The sequence below is a fragment of the Anticarsia gemmatalis genome, chromosome 3 (assembly GCF_050436995.1).
Source record: "Anticarsia gemmatalis isolate Benzon Research Colony breed Stoneville strain chromosome 3, ilAntGemm2 primary, whole genome shotgun sequence".
Classification (NCBI taxonomy): Eukaryota; Metazoa; Arthropoda; class Insecta; order Lepidoptera; family Erebidae; genus Anticarsia; species Anticarsia gemmatalis.
Window position 1 is genome coordinate 10727357 of NC_134747.1, and position 22432 is coordinate 10749788.

A 22432-nucleotide genomic window follows, 5' to 3' on the forward strand; every position below is an offset into this window, starting at 1 on the left:
GAGAGGCTCATCTTCCCAAGTCAGAACGCAATTTTATTATCCAGGATCGTAAATATTTTGAGAAAATAACTTAGTAAATAATTAAATACTAAAATTTTCTGGCTAAGACGATAGTTTCGTATTTGGTAACGCACCTACTTGGAACCTCACCCTGTACTGTATGTGTTATGTGTTCTATTAGGTGTTTTCGGTCCACCGATCGGTTGCTACGCCGTAGTATTCGTAGACGATGTGAGCATGCCTCAGGCAGAGACGTATGGTGCTCAGCCACCCATTGAAGTGCTACGACAAGGCATTGATCTCGGACTGTGGTATGACCGCAAGACTAACGTTGCTATGCACCTTATTGATGTACAGGTAAGATGTACTACGATTTCCAAAACGCTTTTCGAAGTTCAAAGTTTGTAATTAATAACTATGCAGGGTTTGGCTGCTTGCGTAGGACTACGTTAGCGTATAGTGGGTTCAGTTTTATTTTTGCGTTTCACAAATAGTTATTATTAGTTTGATTGTGCATTGTATGTTAAAGTGCCCTGCTACATAAGATGCGTAAATACGGCAAGAGTTAAAAGTTTAGGAGTAGATATTAAAGTTATGGTACAATATTGTAGTTCATGTGTGCGATGGGTAAACCGACGCCGGGAGCTAAGCTCATAACGCCGAGATTAACTCGACACTTCTCATTCTTCTGTATCGACGAGTTTGACGATGAAACACTACACGTCATATTCAGCAGAATTATGTTGTGGCATCTTGATACAAGGTACGTAACAGTTATTGCAAATTCTTGTATAGTGTTTACATTTGCAACATTTTAGCGCTCACGTTTTCCCCAATCCATGTAGCCTTTGACGAGTTATAGCGAAAAGCTATATTTGGTCAGTTAAAATGCTGCTTTTGCTACATTTACTAAATTAATATAATCTGAATTTTTGTGTGTCTTAACACACGGATCTCTTATAAGTTTCCCATATACTTGTTATATCGTGATTAATTATAGCATTTAATAACCTGAAATTCACGCAAATTACGCAACGTGTGTTTTAATCCGTCTGGCTATTTTTGCAGAGGTTTTTCTAAAGACTTCGATCCATGTATAGACGAGTTGGTGTTCGGAACGTTGGAAGTTTACAAAGAGTGTAGGTTGAACCTACTGCCCACGCCGTCTAAATCGCACTACACGTTCAATCTCCGGGACTTTTCCAGAGTTATATTGGTAAACTTTTTACGTAACTTTGTTTTTATAAAGCATGTTTCAGCTCTATCCAGTTCGATTTTACAATTCTTTTCTAGCTCTTATCCATTGAGCAAGAAAACAAGAAAATCATATCGTATGCCAATCTTAGTTTTAGTCTTGCTAATTTGCACTTTAAGCAACCATTTTACTTATGTTCAATGAATACCATTCAAAACATTTTAGGGAGTGTTACTATCGGTACCCGAAGTGACTCCAGATCTGCAATCGATGAAGAGGCTGTGGGTTCATGAGTGTCTGCGCGTGTTCTCTGATCGTCTGGTGGAGGATCAGGACCGCAGGTGGCTAGTCCAGTGTCTCAGGGAAGCTACTGCTCATAACCTCAACGATGATTTCGACAAAATGTTGGGCAGATTGCTCGAGGGACCCAAGGATAAGGTAGAGTGGATCATATGATGATTTGTGGAGTTTATTTCCTCAGCGTTTAAGTAAAATCGTTCCCTGGTAACTTACCAGTGGTAAGTCATTGGCCGAGACATTTAATTGTGGTCATAATTATTCAAATATTGTTACTTCATAATAATATGTGATCATTATAAATCGGCTGTGAAGTCTTGAACATGGAGATATTCCAGTTTGTTCCTAATAAGTAACAGCTATACCTACTTAAATTGTTTCATCTACCTTATAGCTAATCACCGATCTACATCTACGAAAACTGATATACTGCGACTTTGCAAATCCTAAAGTGGATACGCGATTCTACATGGAGACTGCCAACTTTGATCATTTGAGTTCTACTGTCGATGCCTTCCTTGTGGAGTTCAACAATATGTCCAAGAAACCGATGAACCTAGTGCTTTTCAGGTAATATCCATAATTCTCATAAGAAAATAGCATATAAATTTAATATAGTCGTTTAAGTGTAGATAATATGGCATAAGAGTACGATACAATTTAAGTAACTATATTAATGTGATGGTGGTACGGCAAGATGGCGTTTGTGTACAACTGCACACTATTAATTTAAAACTGAGGAATATTCTTGGCATTTGTTCTAGTTTGTATGCGCATTAGCTCTGATGTAGTATTTTGATTGGCTACCAAATATAATAATTATGCGCTCAGACTGGACCAACGGTTTTCGCAGTACATTTAATTTATCGACGCATGCTTTGTTTCGTAAGAGTAATGGGCGACACTACATTAGTAGTGTCTATTGTGGTCCAGTTTGTTTGACTGAACTTTTTAATAGTGCAGGTTTGCTATCGAGCACGTGTCTCGTATCTGCCGAGTGTTGACTCAACCACGCTCTCACGCACTGCTGGTGGGCCTCGGCGGCTCTGGACGACAGTCACTCACGAGACTGGCGGCGCACATCAATGAATATGATCTCTTCCAGGTAACGACAACCTTTTCACGCTCAATTATTAGTACTGCCTACAATAAAAAAAAATTGGTCTCATGTTTTAAAAGGCGAATCGTGTTCACAAAATTGAACAGCCTATTGGCACTTGATCAGACATTTTCAAATCTCTAGACTTTATTTCGTGCTAAAATTTCTTACTTTATATTAGATGTAACTGCATAAGTGGTTACTGTTTAATAATAACACCTTGATATACGAAAGAATTCCATTACTTTGTACAGGTTGAAATGAGTAGAACATACGGTAAAACAGAGTGGCGTGAGGACTTGAAAACGTTGTTACGGAAGTCTAGCACACCTGATTTGCATATGGTGTTCCTATTCATCGAGTCTCAGGTAAGTAAGACATACATAAACGTATAACGTAGCTATGTCTCATATACATGCACTGATAGAGCGTGGCTTAATTACATTATTGTGTCGCGAAACTGTATTAATGTAAGCGCAGGTCAATCTAGATTACTAATAGATTAATCAACTACTCTCGTGAGATTACACAAATATAATACATCCATCGCTTCAAATACGTTTTGATTGAATTTCGATATGCAATTCGAAAAGGGCATATGTGATTTTCATGGTAATGTAAGTTAAGTCCTTTTTGAAATTGCATACGTACCTTTTCGATAGTTGTTGTAATCTGGCAAAATACATTTCTTCATTATTATAACAGATCAAAGAAGAAGGGTTCTTAGAAGACGTTAACAATATGCTGAACTCCGGTGAAGTTCCTAACATATTCAGCGCAGACGAGAAGGCAGAACTGTGCGAGAAAATGAGAGTTGTGAGTGCTTGCTAAGTTTATGTAAAAATAACACTTGGACACGAACATTGTTCCTTTGTCTGAACATAGAATAAATCAATCTTAAAACATGTTTCTAAAGACCGTTACAGATGTTCCTATTGAAACATGTCACCTTTGGTCGAGTTCCACATTATTTTCGTAATTGGTCATCATATGCTTTGTTTGAGAAACTACTGTATTAAAGAAATGTATTAATTTTAATGTCGTATTGTACAGATTGACCGTCAACGCGACAAGTCAATGCAAACAGATGGCAGTCCAACAGCATTATACGCGTACTTTGTATCCATCGTGCGCGATCAACTGCACATCGTGCTGGCCATGTCGCCCGCCGGCACTTCACTACGTACTCGCATCAGAAAGTTCCCCTCACTAGTCAACTGCTGTACTATTGATTGGTTCCAGGTAACTTTGTACAACATTGAAAACTTAATAATATAGCGCGCACTAGTCGTAATAATTCTTCAAGCAAGAAATACACTAGGGGACAAATCTATTGTGTCGTCAGCGACGTCGAGTGACATGGCGCAACGTTGCCGGACTTGGTTCGACATGCTGCAAATCGCTCCTGTTGCTAAGGGGGACTTTTAATTTGTCCTCTGGTGTATTCCTAGCAGCCTACGAATTATAATAATTCGACAGGATTTCGTCGAGTTCGAGATTTGTTGTTTTACCCGATGTGAGACGTGGTTTGTTATTCATTCGTTTTCATTTCTCTCTAGGAATGGCCTCCAGATGCGTTGCTTGCTGTAGCGACGCGTTTCTTAAAAGACATCGAGCTCACCGACCTGGAGCGTGACACAGCCATCAAGCTATGTCAAGTGTTCCACACAGACACCCAGGAGCTCACGAGGCAGTTCCTCCTTCGACTCAAGAGATACAACTACGTCACGCCTACTGCTTACTTGGAACTCATTAATATGTTCAAGGCATTGCTTTCAAAGAAACGTTTGTAAGTAATATTCTAGATTCTTTAAATATGTACTCGGTTTTGGGAAGTCTGAATTCATATTGTGAAGACGTAGTATAGATCTCTGACTACAGTATTTAGGGTAAGTGAATATTTTGAGACCTTTGCTTTTTCAGTTAGGTTCAGATATGATAAAAATAAATGTTATTTTCAAGGGAATTAACAACTGGAGAACAACGATACTTGACCGGTTTAGATCAGCTCGCAGTCGCGGCTAGTTCAGTAGCTGCTCTACAAATAGCGCTGGAAGTATTGCAGCCCAAGCTAGCCGCCGGTGCTGCTGCCGTGGCGGAAACTACGGCCAAAGTGGAGAAAGAGAAAGAAGGAGTCGCATTGGTAGAAGCCGAAGTGTTGATGGATCAGGCAGCGGCTGCGGAACAGGTAAGCAACAACTAACCTACCATTTGGAGGGAAGGAAATATTTGGTTGAAATTAGGTAAAAGTAAACAGCTTGATCGTTAGCACGTTAGTGGGTAACCTTAAACTTTCGTTTTCTTCTGTGTTTCGTCAAATATATATATGTCCCATGTTTCTGTACACAGGCGAATGAAGCTCAAGGCATAAAAGATGAGTGCGACGCTGACCTCGCTGAGGCCATGCCTATTCTCAACTCTGCCCTCGCGGCTCTCGACACTCTCACTCCTCAAGACATCACCTTCATCAAGACAATGAAAAGTCCCCCACGAGGCATCAAACTTGTCATGGAAGCCATTTGTATATTAAAGGTAATTTTCATACTAAAACATATTGTAAGTTACTAACCTAGCTTTTATTCCAGGTTAATGGAAATTTATGTTCAAGGAAATTCGTCCTAATGTAAGTCTTATGCAGAATCAACTATGGCATGACTCATTTGCTGTGCTCTGAGTATTATCGATACATACTTCCAACCTGCTTGGAGCCAAAGCTTTGACAGTTTGTTCATACAACTAATACTTACAAACGAACATGTCTGCTGGTCTGCTGCCAATAAAATCTCAAACAGACTGAGATATAACTTGTGATATACGTGTATATATTATTCAGCTTGCTCGTTGTATAACTCTCTAATTAAAAGAATATTATACAATACTTTTGTTTATGCTTTTGCTAAAGGATGACCCGGTAAGTAAGGCATTTACTTGAAACACGCTTTAGGAGCAGCGTCAAATACAATTGACGCTTTATTGCAGTAGTAGGTATGACAAAATTGTGACAAGAAACTCACTTCCTGTGTGTGAATAGTTTATGCATTCTCTTGTTAATAACTGCTTTTGGAGTGTTGAATGGCTATAACACAAAAACGCAAGCTCACAATATTACCTTGGTTTTGTAGCTTAAACAAAAAATTACCCATTTTTCCCATGAACATTAATATTATACAATACGCAGGAAGCGAAGCCTGATAAAATCCCGAATCCATCCGGAGTAGGTACTATTGAGGATTATTGGGGTCCATCGAAGAAACTGCTAAACGACATCAAGTTTCTTGAGTCGCTGCAGAACTACGACAAGGACAATATTCCACCACCGGTCATGAAGAAATTGATGACAACTGTCATGTTGGACGATGGCTTTGTTCCCGAGAAGATCCGAGCTGTGTCTGTTGCCGCAGAAGGTAACGAGAACTTTATAATACTGCTTTCAAGTGCTTTGTACATATCGCTTTTGAACTCAGCGCTAATGGTTTTTACTTAATTATTGATTTATCAAACAATCTGCGTCTATTCCTATCTTAACTTTATTTTTATTCATTTCTGCTTCTACCGTTGCTCAAAAAATGGAATTAAATGTTTAACAGGTATGTGCAAGTGGGTGATTGCAATGACCAAGTACGATAAGGTAGCGAAGGTGGTAGCGCCCAAGAAGCAGAGGTTGGCAGCAGCGCAGGCTGTTTACGACAAGGCCATGGCCGCGCTCGCCATCAAGCAGGCACAACTCGCTGAGGTATGTAACAGATTGTGACAAAAAAAATATATTGTGTTACCTTATGGCAAATTCATCTAATACACATAAGTGGGCGTTTAAAAAAATTCTTCATCCTGTCCTTGCGTCCCTACTTGAGTATTAGGTACGTAAATTAGAATATGGTTTCTAAATTATATTTTGTATTATGTCCTCGGTTAATTTGGCATAGGTACAACTGAAATTAAAAAAATTGGAAGACGCCCTGAGCGAGCAGAGTCGCCAACAAAAAGTTTTGGACGATGAGGTGATGGATTGCAGTAATAAGTTGAATCGCGCTGAGATGCTCATTTCCGGACTCGGCGGAGAAAAGACCAGATGGACGCAAATCGCAAAGACCCTTCGTGAAACATACAATTCTCTAACAGGCAAGTAGAGCATAGAGTACTCTGTACTTATTAAAGTCCATGTTATAAAAAAAAACTAAGTTGTTTACAATTACATTTTGTTTCAGGGGATATTTTGATTAGTGCTGGTGTTATAGCTTACCTGGGCCCATTCACCGCTTCTTTTAGGTATGAACAAGTAAGTAAAACTACGTTATGTTGATCCTTTAATGCTAATATCTATATTAGAGAAGGCCAGGTTATTAATTCAGTCCCAATTCTACTTACCATAATTATGGGCTAAAACTTTCCGCAAGTAGAACCGAAATAACAAAATATCTAATCGTAATTTCATGTAATTGTATGATGAATACTGTGCACAGATTCAGAAATGGGCGCGGGCGTGCCACGAGTGCGGTATAGTGTGCACGCTGAACTTCGATCTGATCAAGGCACTGGGCGAGCCCGTCACCATACAACAGTGGAACATCGACGGATTGCCGGCCGATGACTTCAGTGTGGAGAGCGCTATCATTATCATGTAACGATTCTCTTTAAGATATCGTGTCAAAAATCTTGTACCTATTTTACTGTTACGGTAATAGGTAGACCAAAGTGTAATGTCTTAAAATTAAGTAAATGTTAACTATTTTCGGTTAATCATGTTTGTTGAGGATAGCTCTTTGTGCTCAATTCGTTGCTTACTAGTTTATTCGACACAGGACTGCACGCCGTTGGCCGCTTATGATAGACCCTCAAGGACAGGCCAATCGTTGGATCAAAAACATGGAGAAACCAAACAATCTATGCATAGTGCGTATGACTCAAGCCGACCTGGGACGAGTTTTGGAAAATGCTGTGCAGTTTGGACAGCCGGTAAAGAAAACTACAGTATATGTAGTTTAATACGTTTTACATTAACTTTAATATTTGGAATATATTCAGGTACTGCTAGAAAATGTTGGTGAGGAATTAGATCCTATGTTGGAACCGTTACTTCAGCAACAAACGTTCAGACAAGGTGGTGCACTCTGCATCAAAATTGGTGACACTGTAGTTGAATACAGCAAAGACTTCAAGTAAGTCCACGACATTTATCTAATTAAATAAACGCGTAGTTCAAAAAGTTTAGATGACCTATGAGGTTGAGCAATATTGTCACACCCTAGCCTACCTAAGGATACAACCGAAGCATTTACTTAATTTATATTCTACAGATTATACATCAGTACAAAGCTAGCAAATCCTCACTACCTGCCCGAAGTAGGTGTACGAGTGACACTAGTCAACTTTATGTTAGCAAAAGATGGTTTGCAAGCACAGCTATTGGCCCGAGTGGTGGCTCGAGAAAGGCCTGATTTGCAGCAGGCTAAGGCAGACTTGACCACGCAGGGCGCCGAGCACAGAAGACTGTTGCAAGAGATTGAAAGAAAGATTCTAACAGTACTGTCTACTTCTGAACATTTGTTGGACGATGAAGAGGCCGTGCAGGTATAAATCTGATAGAATGAAATTGTGTTTATTTTTGTATTTTGTAATTTTTTATTCTATGTGTTTATGCTTTATTCTGTTCTGTTACAAAAAGTTATATCCTCGCAATATTTAAAAGCGGAAGCGTCGTAACTAATTCCGTTTGACCGCCACGAACTTTATCTATCGTAATTTTTCTAGATTCTAAACTCGGCCAAAGACACGTCAAACGAGATCAAAGAAAAGCAGGAGGTAGCAATGGTTACTGAACAGGCTATTGATGTAGCTCGAGATGACTACGTGCCCATTGCTGTTCACTCCACCAATTTGTTCTTCCTTATTGGTTTGTAACTTAGATAAACTACTTTACTCCACATAAAAACTTCAAGAAGTTACAATTAAAATAATATTATTGCTTTATTTAATTCAGCTTCAGCCTTTTCTCTTCAAATGAACATAAATTACTTCCGCCTGGAATTTTGTTACTAAACGTAAATAAATAAAGATATTGAACGTGTATATAATGTTTATAAATTACTCTGATTAGTTTCAGTGGTTGGTCACTTTTTACAATTTTGAAGTGCATATGAGTGAAAAGACAAAACACTGTATAACTATTCAGAGCTACACTCGACGTTTATTTGTTAGACAGATATTATGCATGTATGTATGTTTAACTTGGTCTCTGTGTTCCTCAGCATCGTTAGCAAACATTGACCCGATGTACCAGTACTCTCTGGGTTGGTTCGAGGGATTATTCACGGCGGCCATCGACAACACGGAGAAGGTAGACGAGATCCCCGAGAGACTGCAAATTCTACGAGCATACTTCACTTACTCGCTCTACGCTAATATTTGCAGGAGTTTGTTTGAAAAGGTGAGTATTCTGATTCTAAAACCTCGCTGTAATTCCTAGTACTGGGGAAATTCGAGGAATTAATTTATTGTTTTGATAGTGGAGGAAACAAAGTACTGTACTGTGCAAACTTTTATTATTTTAATTTAATAGTATACGTAATGTACAAATTAATGTTGTAATTACTGCTATTTATTTGTATGCTTAGGTAACGTTGGGGGTACTAGATAAAGGTACAAATTTTTATGAGCTGTGAAAGCTACGTATTTCTCTCATTTATAAAAGTATTTTGTATTATATTCGCTTATTTCTAAGTTGCTGCTATTTTTATAGTGTAAAATTAACCTTTATTTAGTCCCAGTTCTTTAACTATCTCCATATCGAATATCATCAAAATTGCTTAGGTGGTTTAGCCGTGAAAGCGTGTCAGACAGTCAGACTTTACTAATTATTGCAAACTACCATAATTACATTTGTACTCAGGACAAGATGGTGTTCTCTCTACTGCTGACAATAACGATCATGGTAGCGGAAGATCGGCTGGAGCAGTCGGACGTGTTGTTCGTAATGGGTGGAGGCCACGCTTCCCATGTGGTGCCCAACCCCGTGTCCTTCCTCAGTCCTCAAGCCTGGAGGGACTTTAATGCGTATGTCACAATATATTAACGTTATACATATCTCCTCACACGTGCTTTAACGTACATTTGGAAGTTTGTCTGCATCAGTATCTTTGCGGGCATACTCCATGAGCAGCGCAAACATAGTGTAGTGACTGTGCTGTTGTATGCTGATGCGTGGCTGTACGTTTTTTCTCCCAGATTTTGATGCGTTCATACTTGATTGACCTATTATTTTCTGTGTAACCTCTTTATAAAATTACTGAATTGAATATGCCTAATATTGTATATTTGGTATTTTTGACAGATTGAATGAAGTAGAGAAATTCCACGGTGTCGTGGATCACTTTATAAATAACCTTCCTGAATGGGAGGCGTTTTGCGACAGTGTATCACCACACACCACGCCCCTACCTTCACCATGGGATAAAAAGTTAAAAGAATTTGAGGTAAGTTACAAAAAAAATATTAAAATACACAAACACTCTTTATGACTACATGGGTGAATACAACGCTGACGTTTATTATAATTTTGCAGAAACTGTGTGTGATGCGATGTATGAGACAAGACATGATGGTGCCTGCGTGTCAACGATTTGTAGAGCGTGAGTTATCAATCAAGTAAATTTCAATGCCTCGTGCTTTAGCTGTATTTTTACTGAGATATGCGAGAAGCTACTCCACTTATGGGATTTCTTTATTCCTATAACCATTCCATTCCATAGCACTTCTTTAGTGTAAAACTTCGCTTGAATGTTAGATTAGAAAACGTAAAAAGGGATGTTGTAATTCATTGATAAGAACAATTTAATTTAATTGACGACGATTTAATCGGATGAAATAATTCATGTAAATGATCACAGTACGTCAATAAAATTTGTCTTGATGTTTTATAGTTGAGATGGGCCACGCGTTCGTGGAGCCGCCATTATTCGACCTGGCATCCTCTTATTCTGACTCGCACTGCTGCATCCCGCTACTGTTTGTGCTAACACCGGGCTCAGATCCTATGGGCACACTGCTCAAGTTCGCTGACGATCAGGTAACACCTTTTACCCACGTTACGGTAGACTAGACTTGCACTAACACAAATAAATAATATTATAAATCCTTGCCTATTTTTATAACAGATTATTCCTATAACAATATTTTTACCATGGTGTTCTTTCAATTCGTTTATGTCATTTTCGATTTACTTTCAGCTAGAGTCTATATTTGTTTTGTTTGATATTGGCAACTGTGGAGCCCCAGTGGCTACGTCAATTAGTCAGATGTCTTAAACATAATAAATAACGGTTGAAATATTCAGGGTTTCGGCTCTTCTCGTCTGTTCTCGCTGTCTCTGGGACAAGGTCAGGGTCCTATTGCGGTAAAACTGATCGAGGAGGGAGTGCGCAGCGGCACTTGGGTCGTACTGCAGAATTGTCACTTGGCCAAGAGTTGGATGCCTATGCTCGAAAAGGTATAGATTCACTGCGACATTTTGCATATACTTTATTCAAATTATTTATACTTTTCCTATTTAACAACTTTTCTACCAGATTTGCGAAGGTCTGACTCCCGACTCTACGCATCCGGACTTCCGGCTATGGCTAACATCGTACCCTGCAGAGCATTTCCCGGTTTACGTGCTACAAAACGGTGTTAAAATGACTAATGAACCACCCCAAGGTAAAGACTTACATGACCATGTAATCGATAGATAATACAGATAATATTTTCTTCTTAGAACTTTATTGCTTTTTATGGTTTTTGTAATACTAACTGCATCATCCTACTGCGCAAAGGCCTCTCCTCATGATCGCTGTTCTTCTCTATATTTCACCATCGCGAAGCAATGTGTTTGGAATAATAGTTACTTAAATAATTTTGTTGCAATTTTGGATAATATTTCTCACAGGTTTGCGAGCAAACATAGCACGTTCTTACCAAAGTGATCCCATCAACGACTCAGAGTGGTTCGAAGGCAACAAGCAGACTGAGAACTTCAAGAAGCTGTTGTTTGCGCTGTGCTTCTTTCACGCGGTGATACAAGAGAGGCGGCAGTTCGGACCTCTCGGCTGGAACATCCGCTACGAGTTCAATGAGACCGACCTGCGAATCAGCGTCACGCAACTTTACATGTTCCTCAATGAATATGATGTGAGTACTTCAACTTGGTTTTTACAGTGTTAACGAAAATACTATACTTGTGACGTCATAATGCAGTATTTCTACACCTAAAAGCGTTTTTGATGTTTCATAAAGAGTGACTGATTGTAAAATACCGTATAATTTACTCTCCTGTATTTTAATGCACTAGTGTAGTCAGTTCTAGACCAGATATATTTCAGTTTGTTAGTATTTTGTTTTTGTATTTAGATGAACTAGCACTTAATCTCTCTGCCTGTTATTTATAGGGTTATCAATCGATACTGCTATTTATATGGAAAGAAAGCGCTCAGTTAGAAAATAAGGCTCTATATTAATATTATTTTAGCATACTTCTTATCACCTTTATAACACTGAAAATCTTTCGCTAGGACGTGCAATTCGTTGCACTGCGCTACTTGACCGGCGAGTGTAATTACGGCGGCCGAGTCACAGACGACTGGGACCGAAGATGTCTCAATACTATACTGTTCAAGTTCTATAATCCTAGGGCTATTACTGAAGATAAATATCCACTGGATCCCACAGGTATGAACTTAATTGTTTATTTTGCTTTTATATATTAAACCGTATTTTTATTTCTGCCATAATATGTTTCGTGCACTCACTAATCTATATTGTATTGTCACATATTTGTTTCCTAATAAGAGTGCTTGGAAGCATATATGCGACTAATAAACTTTTAAATCAATTATTTGTTGACGTTTGATTTAAGGAGTAAAAGTGTCTGGACTTCCTTTGTTATTAACGTAAATCTCATGTAGATCTAGCAGAACATCAAAACTGCATAATGTATATTCTGCCTACAATTGTTTGACTACTGCCAGGTATCTACCACATACCGACGCTAAAGGAGCACGGAGACTTCATAAACTTCGCTCGTAAGCTGCCAATAGCGACCCCACCTGCCGTGTTCGGCTTCCATCCGAACGCTGACATCACCAAGCACTTCCGAGAGGCTGAGGACTTGCTCAACACTGCTATACTAACTCAGGTACAATATGCTCTGATGAAAATATTTGTATCGGACTAAAGGCTTATGAGAATGAGAAAATTAAGACCTTGGTCGTATGTAATGATTAGAAGTATGACGTATGTCTTTGACTTACGCGTTATGGTTGTTAGAAGGAAGAACTTGAGTAGTTACGTGATGTATGATTACATTGTTAAAGTATTTAGAAAGTAGTGTAGAAAAATATTGCTTTTGATTGTTGTATTTGTATGTAGTAATCACACTAAATTCTTGTTTTTCATTCATCTACGCACCGGGACAGGACCGAACGGTAAGTTCTTTTTAATAAGTTAGATAATTGGTTCATGTATTCATTATTGATTCATACTATTTTATGATTTTTATGCTCAAAGGATCTTCTGAAACAATATTTGGTAAGTAGAAAATTACATAACAAGTGATAATGTCAAATGTTTGCTTCTATTATTGTTATTTGTGTGGGTAATCTTCTTGTCATAAACAATTTTTTCTTTTGGTCCTAAGTTTCTAGCACAATATGTTTGTCTGTATTTAATCCAATGTTCTTCAGAGTCGTCAAGGAATTATACAAATCTTGTGAGACTCATGCAATCTGTGTTTCCTTGCTAAACAAAAAGCACTTATCTCACAACCCTTGCTTAAAGGTTTATTGAAAGAAACCTTTGTTGTAGTTTCCTTTTATGCACGCTTTTACTTTAAGTAAAACAAAAACACAGCGTTCTAAAATCCTGAACTATTAACTGCACATAATAGGACACAATGGCTGCGGGCGCGGCAGGAGCCACTCCGGAGCAGCAAGCGATGGCAATAGCAGAAGACGTGTTGAAGCGTCTGCCGAAGCAGATCCTGACGGGTCCGTCGCACGAGGGCGACATCAAGCCGTCCGACATGACGCCCATGTCCATCGTCGTCATACAGGAGGCCGCACGTTATGACAGACTGGTCAAAGTCGTGCGCTCCAGTGCCGTCGCTGTTATTGGCGCCGTGCAAGGTGAACATTTATTTATTTCTTTAAACTTCTGACAGATGTGAGCGTAGGAATAGAAGCGTCGGGTCAAGCACAGCCCTACGCATAATTAGAGAGTGCTCGCCAGACTGCTGAGTTGTTTTACATCCGTGCTGTGCTCGATCCGATTATACAAATAGTGCTGAGTTTTTAAAGTGCATTACACTTTTGTCTTTTTCAAAGTAGGTTTTTCATTAATTATTCTAACGAAATTAACAATATTATATTATAGGCGTTAGTTTTTTACTTCATATAATGCAACTTATGTAATGTTTTCTAGGTGTGAGCGTTCTTAATGACATAACGGAGGAAGTGCTGACTAGTATGGTACGCGGGCGCATACCCGCGTTATGGGCCGGCAAGAGCTATCCCTCGCTCAAACCACTAGGATCATACTTCAACGACCTTTTAGCAAGACTTGCGTTCTTACAGGTAAAATCATTAGTGGCTATGGCTCAGTTAGTGAGGACTGGTAAATTTGTAAAATTCGCAAAATACCTCATCGCTATCTTACCATATCATAAGATATGGAAACGTGCGATTGTTAGGCTTTTTAAGGCTAGCTATTTGGGATTTCTGTTTAAGTATTATAAAGGATGCTAAAACTTAACATACAATTGTGGTATTAATGTTGTATTATTTAGCACTGGCATACAAACGGTCCTCCGATCGTGTTCTGGTTGTCCGGCTTTTACTTCCCGCAAGCCTTCCTGACGGCAGCGCAGCAGAGCTACGCGCGCAAGTACAAGATCCCCATCGATCAGCTCGGCTTCCATTACTCGGTAATATTCTCCTTCAGTATTGTGATACTCATAACCAGTTGTGCTCTCCTGTCCGTAATCCATTAGTGGGTTAGACAACCTTTAATGCTGGCCCTCTATAAATATTTGACTGCTTACTGACTGACTGGCTTTAAAGCATCATGAATGCTCTGTGCTCCCAATACAGATTGCGCGATACATTTACTTGAATTCTAGTAAAAATCAATGTGTACACCGCAGAAACCTTTTACTAGAAGGCATCCTATAGAATTTTACTCAACCAAGATCTTTTAATACATCGAGTAAAACTCACGACTCCATCAAGTAAAACTGCACTGCACAACTGTAACAATTGGTGCTGCACGGTATATAGTAGCACCAATTGTTATCCTTTGTCATCAAAGCGAAATCGAATGTCTCGGAGCGCGTTGACTAAAATCCCAAGTTTGTTAGTTCATAACATGTGTGTGACAGGTGCAAAGTAACTGGGACATCACGGAGCGTCCGGACGAGGGCGTATACATCAGGGGGCTGTTCATGGAGGGCGCGCGCTGGAACATGGAGACCATGGCCATCGACGAGTCCTTCTCCAAGATACTCTACGATAACTTCCCACCGGTATTCACTCTTACTTTATATCAATTGTTTAAAGTTGTGTTACTATTATTAATATAAGGAATTTCGCTACTTTGCTAGTACCTGATACCTGATATTTTGATAGTACTTGTAAATACCTGTATGGTAATTGATTCGTTGGGTTATTCAATAATAATAGCGCTAAACGTTATTGATACGACCAGAGCATTTGCTTATGTTGAAATGTTTATGATGATTGTCGTGTCTTTATTATATTAATCGCAATATTGCTTACATGATTTTACCGCGCTAATAAAGTCTCAAATTATTAAAACATGTTTGCTTTATTAATGTGTATAATGATAGCTTTATTTGTTAGCTCTTAAAATTATAATCTTTATAAATGACGCAACTCATTCACTTTTACCAAAATAATATGACTGCTGCACCATTAAAGTGTCATATATAAACTAGTACCATCGCAATAGCATCTCATGACACAAATGTACTCAGGTATGGTTGATACCGCTGAGGACGGCAGACATCCCGATGGACGTGTTCTACAACTGCCCACTATACAAGACGGGCGACCGCCGCGGCGTGTTGTCCACCACGGGCCACTCCACCAACTACATCCTCTTCATGCGCCTGCCCACCAAGGAGCCGCCCGACCACTGGATCATGAGAGGTGTCGCACTACTTACACAACTACCATTCTAACTTTATACTATTAGATATTAAATTTCGAAAAGGCTTGAACATTTGTCTTTGCAATGTGATATATGCCCTTTTCGAAATTACCGATTAAAGTTTTTACGTATATCGAAAAAGGACCTTCGTAGTTCTTAGATAAGAATTTTTAAACCTTTCATTTCTTTCTTCTTATGGTCTGGGCTGTGGCTTGATCTTCTGAGTAAATGCAAATGATTTTTTTGTAATCTCCGGACTGCTGCTACTGTTATTCTTGCATTTGGTTTATTTTGAATGTTGTGCATTAATTTTTACAGCTGATCTCGTATTTGTCTCACCATTTTGAGTTCTATGGCTATGTCAATGCATGTTTTTTGTATCACATGATGTAACATTTTTGGCTAAATTCGGATGGCATTGTGTGGGTAGCTGGATAGCTTGATTAAATCATGATATCGAACCGACAAATACCGAACTATAGTCTGATGAATATATTATTTCAGTAGCAAATTTTATCTTATACACGAGCAATTAGGCATGTTATAACTCTCCTACATTTTATCCATGTGCTTAAAATCTTCTCTACACGTTTAATAATTTACGAGCTTTTAAACTATAGTCTTTAATAATTCAATAACAAGCTCTCCTGTGCTAAATCTGCCGTCCATTTCACAGTAATGGATTTATGATATGCGAGTAGGGTTCCATTCGACTCTCAATAAGTCCGGTCGCGCTTCAGATAGAAGTGAGTGTAGTCGTGTGCGCCGCGTACAATGTGCCTACACGGTTAAGCACTCGTATTTAAATTCTCCGCACAAATTGCTTTCGACATGTGAAGCGGATTTATTAACATGTTTTATTACTGACCCTTTCTGTTTTGACTATATAAAAGGGTTCATATCATCCCTCCATATTATCCTAGGACGCCTATTGCGTACCCTATTTTTACGACTGGATATTTCGTAAAATCTGCTGTGTCCATACAAAATATACTTACGTTTTAGCATTCTTTATTGCTATACTTTTTTGCAAGTTGACATAAATCATGGATGTTCCTTTTGATGTAAATATTCTATTTATTAGTATGTTATTATTATGATTAATGTTAGTTATTTTTGTTGTAACTTGAAATAGGCACTATTATGTTTAACATTAAGTTTATTTTTCATTATTCATAGCTTTATTTATTATTATGTGTCCAACTAGATTATTTAATTCTAATAAAGTATTTTAATTTCAATCAATTGGTTTTTACTTCACCACCAACCCTGTTCTATTCACTATTCTATTTATATGGCAACTTTTAACAACCTTCAAATATAGTTAGACAGTGTCCATTTTACTTTAGCCGCTCACCACAAAAATACATTTCTGGTTTAAATATTGCAGATGCTCCAAATGGTGGCTATTATTAAGTTAGCAGCCGACGGCACCGCGCTGATATGTTCATGTCGGTTTCTAAATTGAGCACTCAGTAGTTTTACCTTTAACTCTCGATGTGTCGGTGCCAAATATATAATTAAATTAAATTGTAGCAATTTGCGTGCTATTAGATTATCAATATTAGACGGCAACGGGTTCAACCATTATTGCGCCTCATCAAACATCGAAATAGCCTATTAGTATGTTAGGCTTGGACGATATGCTAAAACGTTAATAAACCTAATTAAATCTTAGGATTGTATACAAAAAGTGTATATTTAATTATAACCGTAATCAATTACGAAGTATACTGATACATCTAATCAAAATACACTTTACAATTTTAATTTATTCGGTACAAAATAATGTTGGGGACATAAAAACAAAGATTGACGGACCCGGCGGCGGGGACTAATTGCACAAGTTTGACTCCAGCTTATCTAACTCAATTTTAATTGAGTTTATAACTTGTATGTAGCAAACTGAGGAGCTTTCTTTAATGTTGAGATAAAATAACTGAACAAAGTGGTGCCCCGAAGGTGTTGTATCAACAATGTTTTAATAGGACGTATCTAAGTATTTAGTTTGTCTAAAATCGTGAATCTGTGATCCATATACCCATTTTACTACGTATACGAACTGTAATATATTCCACACTTAGTAGTGAGATACATCAAAAGTAGCCATTTGTTATTCAAATGACTGGTACACAAAGGTCCCGGTATTATTGTTTTGTGAGCATTATTGAAGCGAAGGATTCAGCCTTTGTGTGAATGAACCACTACAATAGCACTTTGAGACGGAGCTATTACATTGAATATAATATCATTTTGAGTAATGTGAAGACTTACTAATAAGCTTTACGCTACCATGAATGTGGTTATGAAACATAATTAAGATTAGACCTCGTTTTCAAATGGTGTGCAAGCAATTCTGGATGTATTTGCATATCAATGCGATGTTCCCAGTACCTATCACAGATTTTAGGAACTAGTGCAATATAGTTGTGTTACGAGTTTTTTGAAAGCTAAACAGATTTTTTATTGGGAAAGCTCGAACAAAGGAATTTAGGTTATCGAAACGGTTCCAGTTCCGATAACCTAAATTTCTTTGTTTCGAATCCTTTGTTCAGACTGAAGATGTACCCATGAGAAGATTTATAATGATTGTTTTTATTCCAAGTGAATGTGAAGGGCACCAGCATTATTTGGTTACATGGTTACGGTGTAAATTGGGCGGGATGTAAATGGGAGTTTTCTCCTCGGAACGAGGTCAATGTCATCGTTATCGTACCGTGGTTTTATGTTCGGCCAAGGGGACCACGGCCATAGTTACGGCGCGCATTACGAGAGCGGTGACTTTGCGATTCGACGTATTACGCTGGCCTGTCATTTAGCACGAAAAAGCTCGCATCCCAGATACGGCATGTATTAAATAAGCGAGTAGTGGGCAGGGGGGAGGTGGGGTCGCCCGCTCGAGGGGTTGTAGTACGGGAGGCACTCGGTCTGGCGCGGCGTTGCCGGGGCGACGCGAGATATTGATCTGCGCGCGTGCCCCGCGCAGCATCCCTCCCGGCCGCGCGCTCCGCGCCCCGCCAGCCCCCATCCCCCGGGCCCCGCGCGCCGCGCACCACGCGCGCCCTTGATTCTGCCGCTCGACCACCGCCACCACGTCCCACACCGCACGCCACCCCCTACAAATACTTATTACATTTCGCACTACATACTCCACGTAATCCGATGAAGAAATTTCGCTTATGCTTTATAATCATGCCTAAGCTCCTAACCCTGATATTCTCAAACTTGTGACCGAAGTAACATGCTTACACATGTTTTATACATATCTTTGATCGACTATGCCGACATTTAGAGAATATTTTTTTACTAGAATTATTTTGGAAACAGGCTTCGTTCGCGAAATTAGTTCTATTCTTTGGACTACTGATAACTACCTGGGAAACTAAGTCAGTTTAATAACTATGAACTCTAGAGAACAATATTCCCAGTTGATTCAAATCCAAGTGCTGATTCACCTCTTGAACTATATTTTCAGACCAGACTCACCACTAACGAGCAAATCGTAGCAATATCGTAGCTAGTTCGTAGCACTTAGTTTTTTGCTACGTAGGTTAGGTAGTAATAGACAGCAGTAAGGTATAAACTATTGTGTTACTTTTATGTATCTCGTGTCGATTCTTATCTTAATAATGTTCTATTGGTAACATTACAAAAACATGTACGAATAAAAGATTTTCATTTCAATGCCCATGTTCCATTGTTCAAAAATATTCTTGTATTTTGCCATCATACAAGGGAGCGGATTCGCATCGTAAAGCTGTGCGGTTAATTGAACCTGTCAGAGAGCGAGTACGGTATGCGGGCTGAGTGTACAGTGTACAGCAAGCGTATAGTGTACGGCACAAGTAGGTAATGTAGTAATTTACGGTGAGAGCGGTTGTTGCATGCCGCGCGCTTCACCTCGCCTGTTTAACGCGTGGAACTCGAGCCAGGCATGCGTATGCGCCACACTCGTGCTCGAGCTCGCAGTTTCCAGCGATGTTTAAATATTTTGCGATCTGTAGCTTTGAAATATTTCATGTTATGGATGGTGAACGTTATGAAGTCTGAACCTGACTATGACACCACTCGCAACTAAGTTGATAAGTAACTTTGAAACACGTTTTAAAGGGTTATTCAAAAATATTATTCCGTGATTAGATTTCAATAAAGATTTCTTTTTTGGTTTTTGTGCATAATACATCCATTCACACCGCGTTAGTTATGTGATGTGTATCTCGACAGACGTATATCATCTTATTAAATTATTAACCGAGTTTGGTACGATATAAGTAACAATTTAAACATAAGTTGGTGTTTAACCGTGTGATAATGTTGTCCCAGTATGATATTTTAACAAACTGTTTCGAAAATTTTGGCCACTTTTCATAATCGATCCTCAGGTGTAGTTTCTATACCTACGAGTACCTAGTCGTTATTCAAGCTAAAACCCATTTGTCTCACACACTAATAATATCGAGCACTAACTATAATGTCCACACTCCATAAATCGAGCTTAGCGTCGCTGTTTATTTTCCCCACCTGTACCGGGCTGGACATATTATTTGTACATAAAAGTGTGCGTATATATTTTTTGTAATCGCCTTATCATTTGTTTCCCGGGGCACGCCACCCTCGCCCTTCGCCCCCCCAGACAGGTGCCGCCTGTTAGCGCTCACAGGGTTCATTGTCTAATTTCCACGTTGCTATGACGAGAGACACGGTGGCACGTAAGTACCTGCGAGCCTGCGACCCGGCGGGAGCTCCAAGCTCCATCGACTTGTTGTGATGTTGGATCTCGACAAGTACTTACAACGATATTGAAATGTATTTTCGCTTTGTTGATATCCATGCTCTGTTATGGTTTATTACTTGAATCAAATAATGTATGGAATGAGCATTGTGAAAATCGTACGTTCATTTAAAACAGCAATGTTAATACTCGATAGTGTTGCTTCGTATTTCTGCTTTTTCTCAACAACTTGTTTGTGCAGATCACTGGGCTTAAACTCGTTCCAAACACAACTTTTTACGCTCCAAATGGAACGTTTTCAGCGATACGAGAACATTTCCATCCAGTTAACTGGCGGCCGGGCTCAGATGAGAGCCTGTTGTATTAAAATGCAGGCGTAGCAAGCATTATCATTATCACGGGAGGCGTCGGTGCTGGGTTTAAGCACAGCTTCAATTTTTCACGACGCGGCTGTATCCGCGCAAAAACGAACAAGTGTGTCCTACCTACCACGCTATCTCTCGGCAATGAGGATTTAATTAAAATGCAGCACTTAGGTGCCCGCGGCGCTCTGCCCACTCGCACACATCGCTGGCCCGTGTCTGCTTACACTTTGTTAGCGAAACTGCCCGCTCCGACTCGACCCTTCTAATTAAATGATAAATACATGTACACCATAGAACGGACTCCACATCATATTTATTTAGTGCAGCGATCTCTTTGAAGTTTTTACGTAAGTTTAAATATAAGCGCGCTTTGAATTTAACAAGTTAATTAGTGGAGGAGGGTCTGGCGAAGCTAGACTGTCTGATCCGATAAAAGCCGGCGGTCACCGAGTCCGTATTTAAACGAGCTATTTTAGATAGCTTGTAACTGTAACGTCGGTCGGCAACAGTGCACAGAGCTCGGAGCCAATCGCTTATTGGGATTGGAAACGAAGGCTTTAAAGCCTTTCGGGCGGTTGCGGCCGCGCCAGCCTCCAATTTTAATGTTATATAACTGAACCGAATTAATTCTGTGTGCGCTCGCCGCCCTCGCCGCAGCTCGCTGCTAGTTCAAACACCCGCTTCGCGATCCAATTTCGAATAAATATTGCTTTTTAACTGTGTAACAAGAGTTGTGGTTGATCTGCTGTAATTAAAAAGCTCGTTCAGACTGAAAATTGGCTTTTAATGTGGTTTTATATATAATATTCTATATGGTCTATAATTACTCAGAACGTACATTGTAATTGGACTCGCAATAAATTATCCTATACCGTTTTAAATCTCATTTCAATATTGGATGAATGCAATATGGCCGACTATTGAAACGAACCTTCGTTAGGGAGATGAAATGTTTGAATTACAAAACGAAATCAAATGATTTCTAGCTTCAATAAATGCTTCCATTGATAACATTTCCGTTCTAAAATACATACTTTTAAAAACTTAACATGCTTTAAAAATCCAGACCTAATTTAGCAAAGCTAAGAAGATGCATTATATCTACTGAATACACTAAAATCTGAGTTTGAAACTAAATCAGAACACTCGCAATTCGTAACTAAAATATGATAGAGATGTAGTAATTAAAACTTTTATACGGTTTCAATAACTATACGAAATTCAGAAATGTTTGAACAGCTCCGAGCGACAGATACTAACAACGTGCAACACTTTTGGGCGGAAATAATTCATAACTCCGGCTATAGTCTCACAGTACGTAGTTTGTTTCGCAGTTGTCAATAGTTAGTTCAGCTCGTGAATCTGTTATTCCAACTCGGGGAACTCATTACATCGCAAACTCCCAACTAGAAGTTGTACAGAGGTACGGTTTCACAGACAGCCTCGGACACGACTCCTAATTAGTGCGCCTGATGAAAAATACCTACGTATAACTGTAACTGAGTATTACGTTCGTTAATCTGTACTCTAGCTAGCTTTTAGGTATTACA

At 39.1% G+C, this 22432-nt stretch overlaps 1 protein-coding gene across 1 annotated transcript in view; it reads left to right on the plus strand.

Annotated features, from left to right (window-relative positions):
• The window catches only part of Dhc36C (Dynein heavy chain at 36C), a 38741-nt gene extending 21758 nt beyond the window's left edge, over positions 1–16983 (plus strand). Inside the window, exons 38-73 of the mRNA XM_076135670.1 lie at positions 182–357; positions 612–763; positions 1069–1216; positions 1421–1633; positions 1887–2062; positions 2456–2597; positions 2846–2959; positions 3297–3407; positions 3645–3833; positions 4151–4380; positions 4554–4779; positions 4941–5123; positions 5770–5995; positions 6179–6324; positions 6515–6710; positions 6797–6867; positions 7052–7209; positions 7391–7544; positions 7614–7747; positions 7886–8159; positions 8340–8481; positions 8837–9015; positions 9478–9641; positions 9919–10060; positions 10150–10216; positions 10508–10653; positions 10921–11073; positions 11153–11282; positions 11512–11753; positions 12134–12290; positions 12590–12756; positions 13507–13744; positions 14040–14191; positions 14404–14541; positions 14995–15138; positions 15610–16983. Of these exons, the coding sequence (XP_075991785.1) occupies positions 182–357; positions 612–763; positions 1069–1216; positions 1421–1633; positions 1887–2062; positions 2456–2597; positions 2846–2959; positions 3297–3407; positions 3645–3833; positions 4151–4380; positions 4554–4779; positions 4941–5123; positions 5770–5995; positions 6179–6324; positions 6515–6710; positions 6797–6867; positions 7052–7209; positions 7391–7544; positions 7614–7747; positions 7886–8159; positions 8340–8481; positions 8837–9015; positions 9478–9641; positions 9919–10060; positions 10150–10216; positions 10508–10653; positions 10921–11073; positions 11153–11282; positions 11512–11753; positions 12134–12290; positions 12590–12756; positions 13507–13744; positions 14040–14191; positions 14404–14541; positions 14995–15138; positions 15610–15816 (5987 nt within the window). The 3' untranslated portion in view covers positions 15817–16983. The remainder of the gene's footprint in view (positions 1–181; positions 358–611; positions 764–1068; positions 1217–1420; positions 1634–1886; positions 2063–2455; positions 2598–2845; positions 2960–3296; positions 3408–3644; positions 3834–4150; positions 4381–4553; positions 4780–4940; positions 5124–5769; positions 5996–6178; positions 6325–6514; positions 6711–6796; positions 6868–7051; positions 7210–7390; positions 7545–7613; positions 7748–7885; positions 8160–8339; positions 8482–8836; positions 9016–9477; positions 9642–9918; positions 10061–10149; positions 10217–10507; positions 10654–10920; positions 11074–11152; positions 11283–11511; positions 11754–12133; positions 12291–12589; positions 12757–13506; positions 13745–14039; positions 14192–14403; positions 14542–14994; positions 15139–15609) is intronic.
• Positions 16984–22432: the final 5449 nt, after the last annotated feature.